Source organism: Ornithodoros turicata, chromosome 2 (assembly GCF_037126465.1).
Source record: "Ornithodoros turicata isolate Travis chromosome 2, ASM3712646v1, whole genome shotgun sequence".
In the NCBI taxonomy this organism is placed as follows: domain Eukaryota; kingdom Metazoa; phylum Arthropoda; class Arachnida; order Ixodida; family Argasidae; genus Ornithodoros; species Ornithodoros turicata.
The window spans coordinates 1,507,666-1,524,551 of NC_088202.1; the positions used below are offsets into that span (position 1 = coordinate 1,507,666).

Here is a 16,886-nt window from a genome sequence, read left to right on the forward strand (position 1 = left end):
CCCATCGCCCATCGACAACGAGCGCAATAAATGGGACGCGAGCTCACGGGGCCGCTTCTGCGTGCCAGTGCGCTTTCGCATTCCTTCTAGCAACGACAGTCAGTCTAGTTGTCCTTGCTTGTCTCCCGAGGTACACGCCACAATCTGCATGACAGACCCCCAGCAATAATAAAGCACATCATGATCCGACTGGATAATGCTTCGGACTATAGCAGTGATGGTATTACCATCCTTCCGACGAATGGAGCATTTGCTGTGAGAAGCAGCACTTCTGAGGAAGTTTATACAGTGGACTTCACTCAGCCTTCATGAGCTGTGCTGATTTCAAAATGCACAAGCTACCTTGCAAACACTTCTGTGCTATTTTCCAAAACTGTGAAGGATGGTCATTTGATAGGCTCCCTGAAACTTACAAGAATAATATAAATCTTACGCTAGACAACCCTGGCCCTCCTGATGGTCAAGTGAACTCAGGACTCTGCTTGTTCACTGAGTCTGACACGCTTGACAGTACTGTCTCTGTTTGTGTACACAATAGTGAATTTCAGCTGGGCAGCTTGACAAAAAAACAAAAAACAAAAAAAAACTCATCAAACGTTCGCAAGAGCACGGCAGATGCTGTGCAACAGCACAGCAAAGGTGCAAAATATGTCGTTCTACTGTACATATCAAAGCAAGGCTCAAGCTGCATTAGATCACATATTTGCAGCTGAGAAACTCATCCAAGAAGGTACACCATCAACCTCTGGACTATGTGTGAGGCAATCACCTGTGAAAGGCTGCTCTGGCCAAGTTAGAAAAAGCAAGGGCCCATCAATTCTGAAACTAAAGGTCGCAAAGAGTAGACGGATATGTTAAGGAAAACGCAACAGAGGGTTGGAAAGAAGGCAGACCAATTTCGTGCTACACTGAATGTTGCACCAACCATATGACTCTCCAGAGGACAATTTTTGTTTCAGTGCTGAGGAAGATAATAACCCAGGTTGAAAATATTGCTAGTCTCATCTCATGTTGTGTCCTTCTAGTTTTTTTTCGTAGGCTTCTCTTCAGCTAATGCTCCTAGAGGCTTTTCGAAGAATTAATAAATATATCTAGAGGGCGTAACGATGGACTGCTGCTTGGATCCTTGCATATCCTTGGGGTTGCAGCTAGTAGAGGTGGCACACTGGTGTAGGATTAATTTCATGTAACAGTAACACTGGAGAATGCTGATTAATGCTACTCATCAAAGCGGTAATAATCACAGAGGAGAGCAAGAAATGTCCCCAATATTCCATGCCCCATTACCTGCTGCAATATTCATTATCGGTAACGTTGAGGTGTCCTCTCTGCATATCATTCCACTAAGTTACGTTAGGAGAAGCCTTTATATTCTCAACACAACTTCAAAGTTTTCTTGAATAATACGCTCATAGAAGCTGTGGCACACGTAAGGAGACTGGCATCAATGACTGGCCTGTCAGAGCACCACACAGTAATATTATGCATATAAAGGCTAGGAAATAAGGCCCGGTAACTAGCAAATCTGGTCCGGTGTTACAGTGAAGGTGCGCATGACGACAACTCAACAAATTACACCATGTGCATCCAAATTCAACTGTATAGAGAATGGCAAGCGGTGATACCCCACCCCCACCCCTGTTCAGCCTTCAGTTTCACGCTACGAACGACCGCTGTCTAAATAAGTTATCTCAGAAATAAGGCACTAGTTCGATTGTGGTTGAATGTTTTGCAGCAGCGAAATATCGGATGCTTTTAAACTATCGGTTTTGGGGTACTGTCGGACCGTGCAATAGAAGAGCGTGTCCCTGGGGTGACCTGACAATGAGAATCCTGCGGGAAGTATCTAGAACATGTCTGGATCCCCTCAACACATCCCCTGCAGTGTACACCCACGATTCCAATATATCCATTTCCAGGCAGTTTTAATCAGCACAAGCGTTCAATTTCCTAATTATTGCTGCGAAACAAAATTAATAACGGGCGAGGAAAGAAAAGGGAAGGAAATCACATTGGAAGTCACGCGGCGCGCGGACAGCCGTCTCGAGGCTGCGACCGCCTACCGAAGGTCACGTGATGCAGCAAGGTCACGTGGGGCCAGCTAGCGACGTGCAAAGAGTGAACGCCTTCTGTGAGACGGGTGCGCTTTGTAACAGTTCCACCACAACATCACCCAGAGACACGTGTTCGTCTCGATAACCGAACGACCGTTGACATATTGGGTGACAAAAAACAAAAAGGGGGGCCGTGTTGTTGTTGGTTGACATATTGGTGGTCCTAAAAGGGGCCGCTTTGCTGCTGCTGTTGACATATTGGGTGTGAAAAAAAAGAGGCCCGTTTTGTTGTTGGTTGACATATTGGTGGTCCTAAAAATGGCCGTTTTGCTGCTATTTTTGACATATTGGATGGCCCTAAAAAGGACCGTTTTATTCCTGTTGTTGACATATTGGGTGGCCCTAAAACGGGCCGTTTTGCTGCGGTTGACTGGCCTTTCAGATGATACAGGTTGTAGTCCTCGTCTGAACTGCCCGAGGTGACGTCGGAGTCAACTCCCACCGTTGGTAGAGGCAACCGGGGGGTGTTTTCGTCATGTGGGTTGTACAAGGACCTCACAGCTTTGAGGAAGCTTTCAAAAACTGGGATTCCCCTAGCCCGTGCCCGGCGTTCAAACATGAACCTGGGTAGGTACCCCGTAAAATGGGATTTCACTCGTCTGCCATCGCCAAGGAACCGTTTCGCGTGCCCCCATGTGATTTCAATGGTGTTCGTGTGGGCACCCGTCTCCTCATCAACGAAGTTGTTCTTGTGGTTTACACTGAAATGCTGAAAGGATGTTGATGATTTGAACTTCTTGTATCCTCTCCAACAGTCAGTGATGACCGTGGACCCCTCATCCACCCAGTCGACGATCAGCTGGTAGAGTGTGTCCTGATCGCGGCTCTCCACTGGAACAAGGAAACACTTTCCGTTTCCGCGTTCCACGTCGCCGAAGACCCGTTGGCCCTTCACCCGGTTGCACTTGCCTCGGTTGTACTTTCGCTTCTCAAATTTGCTTTCGTCAAGCTCGACGATCTTTCCTGGTCCCCCAATCTTTGTGCTGTTGGAGAGACCGTCGTTAATAACGACCTCCCGGCAGAAGCTGCACCAGTCGGTCACTGTAGCGTGCGCAACCTTTAGTTCTTGCTCGATCTGCACTGGAGGGTAGTGACGCGCCCACAGAGCACCACCTGCTTTAGGGTCAGGTTCGACTTCTCGAAAAATGAACCTTTCCCCAGCGAGACCGAGCCACGGTATCGTAGAGTATTGGGTTTCGACTTCTTCTCCACCTTTTCTCGCCCTTTGCACCTCCATTGGTAGCCGTCTCTTTTGTTGCAGCAGCGCTGCAAGACCATCGATTCACAGCACTTTGGACACAGTCTTGAGGACGCCAACAGTCCAAGACGCCAAGGAATGTCGATAGTCTGGACGGTGTCGCCCAGACGATCGGAGGCCTCCAGAAGAGACGGATTGTCGAGGAACAGCTCCATGATAGCTCGGAATAGCAATCTAAGCCAGAGTGAACGTTCCTTCCAACTTCGCCTGTACTTATAGGTCCCTGCTTCATATTGTATTGCCACGTGTAGTGTACTTTCTTTCGTTTGCAACAAGTTTGACAACAACAGGTTTGAGTTGCAGCGCTGATTCCCGACAATTGTTAATCTCACTCACATTAGGCTTTTTTGTTTTTATTCAAAAAATCGCATTCTGCTGCACTCGTTAATTTGAGGCTCTCTCATCCCGATAGTTCGATCGGCTTTCTCAATTTCTGCATTGTGACATTTATCATGAACGGCAAGGTTTATGGAACAAAAAAGAAAAAAAGACAGAGAGAGAAAGGTTATTCATCGGTCCTAGCGACATGCAGCAAGAGCCTGCATTGGTGTCTAACAGTGGACTCTCATAGAATTGGCTAACCTAACCTAACCAACCGAACTAGCTAACCTAACCAACTAACCTGATGATAAACTAACCAAAGTGCTGTTTCGTCGTGTCCGCCCTGCAAAGCCTCACGGCCGCTAAAATGTGGCTTTCGTTCCCTAGAACGATTTGGAAAAAACAAAACAAAAAAGATTGATTTGGAACAAAGTTGAGAGGCTAAATATACCAGTGATGTCGCCATTTTTAAGCACGAAGAGATTGATTTTAATTGAAATCTTACGAAGAAATCGAGCATTCTCCTTGGTTTTGCTTGTTTCGACGTCAATTTCGAGATCGGAGATTCCGCAACTTGTGTGTGTGTGTGAGGGGGGATGTATATTTATATACGAAAGGTCCTCTCCTGTAGGGGCACCTGATAACGCGGGCTAGATCCGACGGGAAGCACAAAATTCAACATTATTTTCAGTCAGTGCGCCTATTGTCTCTTTGCATCATTTGGGAAGAATTCCACGTCCAGCGTAAGACAACAAAACGGCCCTTTATGGGGCCACCCAATATGTCAACAACAGGAATAAAACTGTCCTTTTTAGGGCTGCCCAGTATGTCAACAATAGGAATGAAACGGCCCTTTTTAGGGCCACCCAATATGTCAACAACAACACCAAACGGCCCTTTTTGGGGCCGCCCAATCAGTCAAAAATGGCAAAAATCCGATATTTTTACGGCAGGGATACCTGCACCAGAAGCCAAACACTGGAAGGCTCCTCTCACGGCTCCCTTATAATGTGACGTCCTTCCCTAAGAACGAATACGCTTAATTTTTTCATTTTGTTCTCTGGACTCTGATTTTATTCTAATTCAATTATTTCGCGAAATATTAGTGAGCGAGCCGTAATTTCTTCGGCTTAATAATTAAAATTGAATAACTATTGTTATCGGGAGTAATTAAATTTACGGCATGCCCATTTGTTGGGTTTATCCCATCCCATCATAAAATTGCGTCTTAGCTCTCTGCCAGGAGTTTGCAACAAGCGACGAAGAAGAAATAAGAAACGCGGATTCGACCCAACGGGAAGCACAAAATTATTTCCTTGCCACATTGTCCCTTTCTGTCAATAGACGAGTTCAGAAAATCCCAGAGTGCTTAGCGTCGCTTCGAACTGTGGGAGTTTACTAATACCAAGGAAACGGGTGGCGTGCAAACGGTTCCGATTTCTTCCCTACCGATCCATTGTCTACGACGTGTCAAGGTCAGAGAAAGCGAAATATGAAGGATTATTCTTCGTTCCCTCGCTCAGCAAGCGCCCAGGATGCAATGCGTGCGCAAAGAGCACTGGGATTTTCTGAACTCGTCTATTGGGAAGAAATCCGCTTGTCGAGTTCGCTCCCCCTTGACCTACTGAGCCGCCGCGCGATCCCTGTACAGGACATTTCGGTACGGACATTTCGGTACACAGACATTTCGGTGCACGGACATTTCGGTGCACGGACATTTCGGTACACGGACATTTCGGTACACGGACAGTTCGGTACAGGGCCATTTCGGTGCACGGGCATTTCGGTGTACGGACATTTCGGTACAAGGACGTTTCGCTAGGGCTGTCCACACGTCACGTCGCTTCCGTAGTAGTGATAAATTGATAAGATGCTATCGCCTCTTCCGAGCCTATATTTTATACATATACTCAACAATATTGCCAGTTCGTGGGATACTGATGAATAATGCATTGGTATATCATCGTGAGCAGCATCTGTGTGATGACACCACTATAAGAGGGTGTTTTTTCAATCGGTACAGAATTAATGGTAAAGCTACGCGAGCCCTACTTGGATGCGGTTTTCGCATGCCCTGGCGGAAATTCCACGCCTTGTGATTGCGTGACCGTGTGTGTGACTTTTCAGTTTTAGTTTTGTGTTCTTCCTTTCCTTTTCTTTTCTTTCCTTTTCCTATTCTTTTCTTCTCTTCTTTGTCTTCCCCTTTTCCTTTCTTCTTTTCCTTTTCGTTTTTCTTGTTCTTTGTCCTCCCCTTTTCTTTCCTTCTTTTTCTTTCCTTTTCTTTTCTTCCCCCATTTTCCGTTTTTTTGGAATAGCAAGCCGACCTCCGTCTGGCTGACCTTTCCTTTCTTTTTTCTTAAGAAACATATTCCCCACGAGCTTTTTTTTTCTAACTCGAATACTAATTGATTATAATTTATCAGTCGACTTCTTCATCAAAGCTTTTGATGACAAAAAAAAAAAAAAAATCAGAAAGCAGGCGATCCTTTTTTTTTATGTCCACACCCTTTCCTCGAAATCTTCACCGCCGGCGTGAGGTTTAATTTATTCATCTCCCAAGTTTTTTACCGTGGCCCCGCTCGCGTTGTTTTCGAATCTGATTTGTTAAAACCATGTGATATAGCGCGGAAGATAAATGATGAGCTTGTCCACTTGAATGTCCATTGTTCATGAATTGTCCACTCTACGTTGGGTGACGAGCTCTCGGCCTGGGTAGAATGGTGGCACATTACACGTATATTTACCTGCTGATTTTTCTTTGTCTCGGAGTTCTCACACTAAAATATTTTGCGGATGAATGTTCTCGCAAAGTAAATTGCTGTGTAATGACAGAGAAAGTGTGGTGTATTGATTGAATAAACTCGTCTGTCTTGCTGCATTTCTTTCTGCTTATTTGTATTTTTTCTCTTTTGCTACATTTCCTTCTCGTTTCTTTCCTTTTCTTGGGAATAGCAAGCCGTTTGTAGTGGCTGATATTTCCACCTTCTCTTTTTCTTTTCTTTATGTCATTGAACTATCTGCCCTCATGAACCAGCACACTTTCGCCAGTCCGTGACCACAGCATGCAGCGATTCCTCCAAGAAAACGCGAACTGTGACAGTGGTACAAAAACATCGACAAGCGTAGTAGGTCTGAATGTTGCCGGAGACTTGTACCGAAGCGTCCGAAGAGGCGATAGCATCGCATCAATTTGTCACTACCACGGAAGCGACGTGACAACGTGTAGACAGCCCTAGCGAAACGTCCTTGTACCGAAATGTCCGTGCACTGAAATGTCCGTGCACCGAAATGTCCGTGCACCGAAATGTCCATGTACCGAAATGTCCGTACCGAAAGGTCCTGTACCGTAACGTCCGCATACCCCTATGGCTATATGAGTACTTTATTTTTTGTTGTTATATATTTATGCTACAATTATTGTTTTCACAAGTCACTGGCGCCTGTACTGACTGATTATGGAATTTTTAGTTGCTCTTCGTATTGTTTTACTAGTGCATACTTACTGTATGCCGACGTACAAGTGTGATCGGATAGTAAGGATGCCGGTATCTCGGAGGCTCTCAACTGGATCTACCAGCGGCTGTAAATTAGGCTATAAACATTGCCTACACACAGCGCCTACAATGCCAGTCTGGAAAATCTAGTGCTCGAAACGGTATTCCTTTTTTTTTCTGCACTCGCTTACATGCAATTTACCTTTATAATAACTCTATTATTCATGCAAAAATGACATTTTGATATGTATATTTCTTGTAAGTAAGCATTATCAAATATCTGAATTCATTTACAAGGCGTTGGTGCAGAAGACTTCAAAATTTCCGTCGTAGAACATACTTCTTATTATTACCCGGAAACTTCAGTAACATATTTGCAAGGCTCCTTTCCCCCATGTTCTCCCTTCTTTTTCTTTCACATTACACCCGCTCAGAAAATGATGTCAGTCGATAACCCCAGTGACAGGGGACTCCCTTTCTTCTGGTGTGCGATTTTGCAAAACCATACAAAGGAGGTGAAGGGCGATAAAGGCTTCGGGTCGACACACTGCAACCAACCAAAGGAGATATGGAAAGGTCGAGCGGTAAGGCCTCGCAGCGGGAGTCGCGATATTCCCAACACAGTCTTCTTTTTTTTTCTGGACGCCAAGAGGAACGATTGTACAAAAAATAGAAGGACACAGAGGACACAGAGAGAACAATGGTCACCTGACAACATAATAGGTTCTTGTTTGAGTGTTGCAAAAAGTGCAGTTCGGCCTCCTTATTATGTGGGACAGGATAATATATGCCTTCTTTTCTTTTTTTAGAAGAACTTCTAAAGCGTAAATTTTTACCCTAGATTTCGTTGTGTTGGATCCTGAGGTCTCAGTTAGTTCAATCCAAACTTGAAAACGTGAAATTCAGTCGTGGAAAAGCTGAAGAACTGGACACTATGTGAGCCAAATTTATGCGTATTTAGGAAAATCACTATTCTTGAAGGGCACACAGATGCAATTACAAAATTGGGGTTTCCAGAGATAATTGTACAGCGGCCACTTGATCGATTTTTCTTATTGGTTCACGTGGGGCGTTCGTGAAAAAAAAAGAAAATAATAAAGATAAAAATAAAAATAAATCAACCAATAAAAGAAAGAAAGAGAAACAACAAATAAAGTTGCAGTTCGAAACAACAAATAAAGCTGCAGTTCTAAGTGCCGTTATCCTAAGAAACATTTATCTGTGTATAATCCGCTTGCTAGGTGTTTCAACATTACGAACATTACAGGGCACGTTGAACGTTACTGGAATGTTTGTGAAATCGGCCTTCCACTAACCGTAAATACGAGAGATTCTCGTTAGCCTTATGAGACAGTTGACTGAGTAAGCACAAACCCGAAACGGCAAAATTGAGCAAATTGACGTTTCATGTGAAGCTAATAAACTCATCTCACTTTTCTATAAGCGCACCGAAAAAAGAAGAGGTTTATTGGTCTCGGTGGTCTCTTACACGGACCGCGACAATGCTGGCTGACGATAATCCCTTTACGAGCAGCTAGTAAGCTTTTGTTCTGGTCTCCAAGGCCATACCCTAAGTCAGCTGTCCATGAAAGTAAAAAGGAGAGAGGGAGCACAACGGTGCGCGTGCGCGCCGCATCGTCGACGGATGGATACGGTCAAAATGTTTCGCGCGAATTTTCCTGTGCTACGGCTAGAGGGCGGCACAGAATGACGCGGTTTACGGGGCTCTGAGACGGTATTTATTCGTACTCACATTTCATGCTTTTTTATGAAAACGCAAAGTGGTAGACATATAAATTTGATGTCTATCAATTCCTGAAATATTTCCAGAGAAAGTAAATAGAAAGTTTTTTTCGAAATGGCTATAGAAGTCTAATAAAAGCCTGTTCAAAGAGGGAGGAGAAAAATTGTGTATTTTTTCGCATTCGTGACGTCGCCGTAAAGTAAATACGACATGTATGGAAATCTAGTAGCACAATTCTCTTCATCTCGTCTTCCTCTTTATGATGAAACCACCCGCGTCAAAATCTGCGTGGTGGTTACCGAGAAAAAGCATAAAAACTTCCATACGAAATACACAGGGACGGAGAGCTGGTATGCCCTCTTAAAGGGAGACTCCGCACCAAAAACGTGTTGAGGTAAAAGTGCGACATCAATCCGTACCATATGATATTTCAGTGAACACAATTTCACATCCCCAAGTGGCCCAGATGACTAGAAAATGAATATTTTCCTTCGAGTGATTAGGCGCTCCTCCACGAAAAATCAGTCCAGCAAAACTGTGCTTCACCTCAACGGTATTCCTCGTATGCGGCTTTCGGTAGCTTTTGCTGTTACCGCTGGCGAATATTTTAGAACGAAATCGAGGAAGCAGACGACTGGTCATCCATGCGACACGAAGTTACAAAGCGCGTGCACGAAAAACAGCCGGTGGCCCACACGAGACTACCGGTGACGTCACGCATGGTACAGGAGGTAGCAGAGGGTAGCTTCAGAAGTTTCGGTTTCGTTTTGAGCTTCCTAGCTCTTTTGGCAACTAACGAGTCCTCGATTGCTAAACCAACTGTATTTTTCATTTCGGAAGAATGTATCAAACTTATTGACACAGCCAGTATAATAGTTTCGGATTGCCCCGGAGTCTCCCTTTAAGGGTATCTGAAATGTTACAAAACGCGAGCGTCGCCCTCCCAGCGCAACGCCGTCGTCGTCTCTCTTCAGACTTATACATCGCCGGAAGAAGCAGAAACGTGTCTCTCCGTCCTCTGAGCTAGGCGTCGTTCCTCCGCGCTGGCCCCATACATGGGGGGCACCTTAGCACACCGGCGATATAGTGCGATCGCAAATTTCAATTATCTCACGCAATATTTGAGAGCGAGGCCTAATTCCTTCGGATTAATGAATACTAACAATTAATTAATAGTTTTTAATAGGTATTCATGATATTTATGATGGGCCACTGATTCTGAACATGCACCCAGCACAGTATACTGAGAGAAATCGTCGGTGAACGTCAGAAAATACCGATTTTTGCTCGGTGTCATGACCCTCATTGGTCCACAAACGTCCGTGTGAAACAGATCAAGGACAGCTCCAGCTCGGGATGTGCTGACTTTCGGAAACGGTTTCAGCTTCATTTTTCCTCTGACGCAGCTTGTGCACTTGAGCAGGTGACTGCAGTCCTCGATGTGGATTTCATCTGCTAAGCCTTCCTTCTGTAAGCGCTTAATGGCGTTTGGATCACGGTGTCCCTGGCTCTGATGCCAGACGTGAATGCAGTTCTGGTGATCTGAGGCACGAACCGCATGTGCTGAGTGAGAATCTGCTGTAACAAGCCGATACAGGTCGTTCTCAGCTCTTGGCTTGGCCAGAACCACCTCATTCTTCGTGACACAGCACACGTTCCCGTTAAATGTCACGACGTTCCCACGGCTAGCTAGCTTTTTGACTGAGAGTAGGTTGCTTTCCAGAGAAGGCACGAAAAGGACATCCTTGATGCATATCCTTTTGACTGTTGACCGGCACACCTGACAGTAGAGAACTCCATCACCGATCCCGTGAGAAGAGACTTACTGACCATTTGCTACAGTGACAAGCTTCGTTTTCTCCTTGAAGTTCCCCGTGAAAAACCGCCGGTCATATGGCACATGTGACTTTTAGCACCGGAATCAATGTACCAGCTCTCCCCAGTAGAACCTGTCATGGTACATGTGACTTGTAGCTCCGGAATCAATGGACCAGCTCTGCCCGGTAGAGTGTCGACGTAAGAAACGCAACCTCTGAAGACGAAGAGTGTTGTGACACTGCAGTCCGAGCTCTCTGTTTAGGACGCCCTTTCCGGAAGTTTTTCCTCTGCGCCCTCCAGGCATGACAGTCCTTCCTGAGATGACCCACTTTCTTGCAGAAAAAGCATTCTCTGGTGTCAGGGGAGAACCTCCCACGGTGCTGTTCTTTCACACGGAGTGCCGCTTCAGAGTCGGAAGCGTGCAGTGGGAGCGTGGTAACGCAGTCGAAGCGTGCTGGGGCCATAACCTGTTGAAAGGGACAAGCCACGGAGCGAAAGACAGCTTTACTGACTGGAAGCGACGGTCATTATGACGTTTCATGACTATTTTCAAGAGATGTGCCATGAATCGATTTTATGGGACAACCGCTGCTTCAAACAGTGTCTTATAGTGGTTTGTGACTACCGACTGTCATTGTGACATTTCATGACTATTTTCATGATATGTGCCATGAATCGATTTTATGGGACTACCGCGTCTTCAAACAGTGTCTTATAGTGGTTTGTGACTACCGACTGTCATTGTGACGTTTCATGACTATTTTCATGACATGTGATATGAATCGATTTTATAGGACTACCGCTGCTTCAAACAGTGTCTTATAGTGGTTTGTGACTACCGACTGTCATTGTGACGTTTCATGACAATTTTCATGACATGTGATATGAATCGATTTTATGGGACTACCGCTGCTTCAAACAGTGTCGTACAGTGGTTTGTGACTACCGATGCTGATTGTGACATTTCATGACTATTTTCATGATATGTGCCATGAATCGATTTTATGGGACTACTGCTGCTTCAAATAGTGTCATACAATGTTTTATGACTGCCGACGGTCATTGCGACGTTTCATAACTATATTCAAGAGATGTGCCATAAATCGATTTTATGGGACTACTGCTGCTTCAAGCAGTGTCATACAGTGGTTTTTGACCACCGACGGTCATTATGACTTTCAATTACTATTTTTACAATATGTGCCATGAATCGATGTTAGGGGATACCGCTGCTTCACCAGGTGTTATACAGTGTTTTGTCACTACTGATGGTCATTATAACATTTCATGAGGACTTTCATGATACGGGTCATGACTCGACTTTATGCAGATACCTTAGCTTCACGCAGTGTCATGCAGTTTTATGAATACCGATGGTCACTAAGGTATTCGTAGATAGTCATAAAACATTGTATAACACGATGTCAAGCAGCTGAGTTGCATCGAGTCGGTCATGATAGATATTATGTAAGTATCATGGAATGTCATAATGAGCGTCAGTGATCATAAAACTATGTGACACTGTCTGACGCAGCGGCAGTCGCATAACACGTTGGTACGGTCAATATTGGGATACGCAGCTGGTATGCGGAGTCGTTATCAGGTGTCATAGGATAGAGCTCGTTCCCGTTAAATGTCACGACGTTCCCACGGCTAGCTAGCTTTTTGACTGAGAGTAGGTTGCCTTCCAGAGAAGGCACGAAAAGGACATCCTTGATGCATATCCTTTTGACTGTTGACCGGCACACCTGACAGTAGAGAACTCCATCACTGATCCCGTGAGAAGAGACTTACTGACCATTTGGTACAGTGACAAGCTCTGTTTTCTCCTTGAAGTTTCCCGTGAAAAACCGCCGGTCATATGGCACATGTGACTTTTAGCACCGGAATCAATGTACCAGCTCTCCCCAGTAGAACCTGTCATGGCACATGTGACTTGTAGCTCCGGAATCAATGTAGGTACCAGCTCTGCCCAGTGGAGTGTCGACGTAAGAAACGCAACCTCTGAAGACGAAGAGTGTTGTGACACTGCAGTCCGAGCTCTCTGTTTAGGACGCCCTTTCCGGAAGTTTTTCCTCTGCGCCCTCCAGGCATGACAGTCCCTCCTGAGATGACCCACTTTCTTGCAGAAAAAGCATTCTCTGGTGTCAGGGGAGAACCTCCCACGGTGCTGTTCTTTCACACGGAGTGCCGCTTCAGAGTCGGAAGCGTGCAGTGGAAGCTTGGTAACGCAGTCGAAGCGTGCTGGGGCCATAACCTGTTGAAAGGGACGAGCCACGGAGCGAAAGACAGTGTAGAGGAGGTGGTGTCCCTCTACATGAGTCCTGACCGGCGATGATGGAATGTCCCAGCTTGCAGATGGTCGTGGCCTCACGCTAGGACGGTGCCGGTAGAACTGCCGTGCCAGCGCCGTAGCGCGTGGCAGCAGAGGCACGTCTTCGTGCCTCCGCTTCCGGCACTTCCGGCACAAACACTTCCGGCACTTTGTCGAAGGCCGTGTCTTTACCATCTTCACGGACCATAAACCCCTCATCTATGCCTTCCGTTCGTCCGGTGCCAACTACACCACACGAGAGCAACGCCACCTTGCCTTTGTGTCGGAGTTCTCGACTGATATACGCCATCTATCCGGTCTACAAAACTCCGTTGCCGACGCTCTCAGTCGCGTAGACATCGCCGCCGCTACCACCCCCGCCTTGTCACTCGACGTCATCGCCGATCTGCAGCTTCAGGATCCCGAGTTGGCCTCTTACCGCTCCTCGCCAACACGTCTTGACCTCAGGAACGTCGCGCTGCCTGGAGCTTCGTCAACCGTCTGGTGTGACGTGTCTACCGGCACCCCCCGCCCTTTTCTCCCGCAAACGATCCGCCGTGCTATTTTCGACCAACTCCACGGCGCGGCCCATCCCGGCGTCCGGGCTACACATAAGCTGGTATCGGCTCGCTACGTCTGGCCCAACATGCACCGCGACGTCAAGCGCTGGGTCCAATCCTGTCTGCCGTGCCAGCGCTCCAAAATATCACGGCACACGTCATCTCCACTTGCAAAGTTCCCGGCACCGGACTCTCGCTTCTCTCGTATTCACATAGATATTGTCGGGCCACTTCCACCCTCGCAAGGCTTTCGCTATCTGCTCACCATCATAGACAGATTCACCCGCTGGCCTGAAGTCGCCCCACTTGCTGACATCACAGCCTCATCCGTAGCTGCAGCCTTCGTCCAGACGTGGGTCGCCCGCTTTGGCGTCCCGGCTACCATAACGACCGACCGCGGCAGGCAGTTCGAGTCCGGCCTCTTCGCCCGCCTTACCACCATACTCGGCTCTCACCGCGCTCGAACCACCGCTTACCATCCTGCGGCAAACGGCATGGTAGAGCGATTTCATCGTCGTCTCAAGACCGCCCTCAAGGCCAATGGCAGTGCGTGCTGGACCGAAGTGCTGCCTCTCGTGCTCCTGTCGCTTCGTGCGACCGTTAAAGAAGATTTGGGCTGCACGCCGGCGGAAATGGTTTACGGCGCCACGCTCCGTATTCCCGGTGACTTTTTCCCGACTCCAGCCAATCCTCCCCTCGCTGACCTGACCTCCTACGTCGACCGCTTGCGCAACACCATGGCCCAACTTCGCCCTCAACCTTCGCGACCTTGTACACGACCCTCCTTCCAGCACCCACTTCTTAAGTCCGCCACCCATGTATTTGTCCGGCATGATGGCACCCGCAAGCCTCTGCAACATCCCTATGATGGACCATTCCGTGTCATCAAGCGCTCTCAGAAGCACTTCACGCTTCAGCTCGGAAACCGTCAGGACACAGTGTCCATCGACCGTTTGAAGCCGGCATTCTTGGAGAAGCCCGGAGATTCCCCTTCCTCTTCCGCGTCGGTTTCTGCAACCACCTCATAAGTGGTTTCCCCCGTCGAGCTTCCCTGCTCACCGTCTCCCAGGCCCGCCACCTCAGTTACTACCCGCTCACCTCGCCACGTCCACTGGGCCCTTCCCCTTGCCACCGCTTGCCCATGTCTGCCGACCGCTTCGCTAAGGGGAGGGCCATGTAGCAGTGCAGCACCTTCATCCACATCGCTGGTCTGGTCATCCACATCGCTACTGGTGCGAGGCACCATCTCACGAGCACAATCATTAAACCATCAGTTGGGCTCTCGCCACTAACCGAACAGGTTGTCGTTATTTAGAGCTCCCAACATTGGTGACCCGAACGTCGAACGTAAGGATCGAACATCGTCCTTAACCGCCATGTCCGTCGACCATCAAGCCCACCCGCCGCCTCCATCGAACCCATCCTTATCGGCAGTGGCTGTCAAGTTACCACAATTTTTTGACCGCAACCCGGCCGTGTGGTTTATCCAAGCGGAGGCGCAATTTCATCTCGCTGGCGTAACATCACAACTGACGAAATTTTACCACGTCACCTCCGCCCTCACCCCAACTGCGGCCGATGAGGTGTACGACGTCCTCGCCAACCCCTCGCCAACCACACCTTACGACCAGCTCAAGCAAGCCCTCCTGCAACGCACCACCTCCTCCAGCCGGTCCCGCCTTCAACAACTGCTATCCGCTGAAGAGCTGGGAGACCGCCGCCCCACACAGCTACTTCGCCGAATGCGGCAGCTGCTTGGCGACAATTCCGCTACCATGGACGACGTTCTTCTCCGTGAACTATTTTTACAACGTCTGCCACAGAACGTTCAAATGGTTCTGGCAACGGCAGCAAACATGCCACTCGACCAGCTGGCTACGCTCGCAGATGCGGTTGTTGAGGTCGCCACCCCGTCCATCGCTGCCACCGCTGCACCACAACACCCCGTTCTTCCAACACCGTCTGCAGCGGCAAGCCCTTCTGGCTCTCCGCAATTAGAAGACCTCTGCCGCGAGTTCCGCGCGCTTGCCTCTCTAATTGCAGCATCACATGCTCCACCGCAGCAAACTCGTCAACCCTACCGTCGCCGCCGTTTCAGTCGGAGTCCACGGCGCTATTCTCCCAGCCGCTCGAATAGCAGAGACCGCGACGGAAGCCTGGCGACGACGATTTGCTGGTACCATCGCAAGTTTGGCGCCGAGGCCCGTCATTGCCTACTACCATGTTCTTGGCAGCAGGGAAACCCGCCCGTGGGCCATTGATGGCGACCAATGGTCCATCCTCCCAGTCCAGTCGCCTATTTTATATACGGGACAAAACATCAGCCCGCCGCTTCCTTGTGGACACCGGCGCGGAGGTGAGCGTATTGCCAGCGAGCGGAAACGAACGACGACAGCCACCTCTCTTCCACCTCACCGCTGTTAACGGATCTAAGATCCCCGTGTACGGTCAACGCTCCCTCACGTTGAACCTGGGTCTCCGCCGTGTGTTCCGTTGGCTCTTCCTGGTTGCGGCTGTCTCTCACCCCATTTTCGGCGCAGACTTTCTTAATAACCATCAGCTGCTCGTCGATATGCGCAACCACCGACTCATTGACTCTGCCACCAGCCTCACTGTCTCCGGCATACGATCGTCCCATCAGTCTCTGGGCGTGTCAGTCTTTCAAGCTGACGGTAATCCCTACCTTGCCGTCCTCAAGGAGTTCCCTCAACTCACGCGCCCACCAGATTGGTCGAAGCCTGTCCCGCACAGTGTGGTCCACCACATCGAGACAAAAGGTCCTCCCGTCTTCTGCCGCCCCCGTAGACTACCGCCGAAGAAGCTGAAAATTGCGAAGGACGAATTTGACCACATGTTGGAAATGGGCATTATTCGTCCATCATCAAGCAGCTGGGCCTCTGCTCTCCACATGGTCCCAAAGAAAACCGGTGACTGGCGGCCATGTGGGGACTATAGAGCGCTTAATCGGGTTACCATCCCCGATCAGTATCCCATCCCTCATGTCCATGATTTCACGGCATTCCTTCACGGAGCGACGATTTTCTCGAAGCTTGATTTGGTGCGCGCTTACCACCAGATACCCGTTGCGGAAGCCGACATCCCAAAAACAGCCATAACAACACCGTTTGGCTTGTTTGAATTCCCAAGGATGCCCTTCGGGTTACGGAATGCTGCTCAATCATTCCAGCGCTTCATAGATTCCGTCACCAGAGGTTTGCCATTTGTTTTTGCATACATCGATGACATCCTCGTGGCCAGTCACT

General features: G+C 48.2%; 1 protein-coding gene across 1 annotated transcript; it reads left to right on the forward strand.

The window, feature by feature from the left end:
- The first annotated feature begins 14,780 nt into the window (after positions 1–14,780).
- Positions 14,781–15,884, forward strand: LOC135382962 (uncharacterized). Its single transcript, XM_064612629.1, has one exon. The coding sequence runs from the start codon at positions 15,000–15,002 to the stop codon at positions 15,882–15,884; it is 885 nt and encodes a 294-aa protein (XP_064468699.1). The 5' UTR covers positions 14,781–14,999.
- Positions 15,885–16,886: the final 1,002 nt, after the last annotated feature.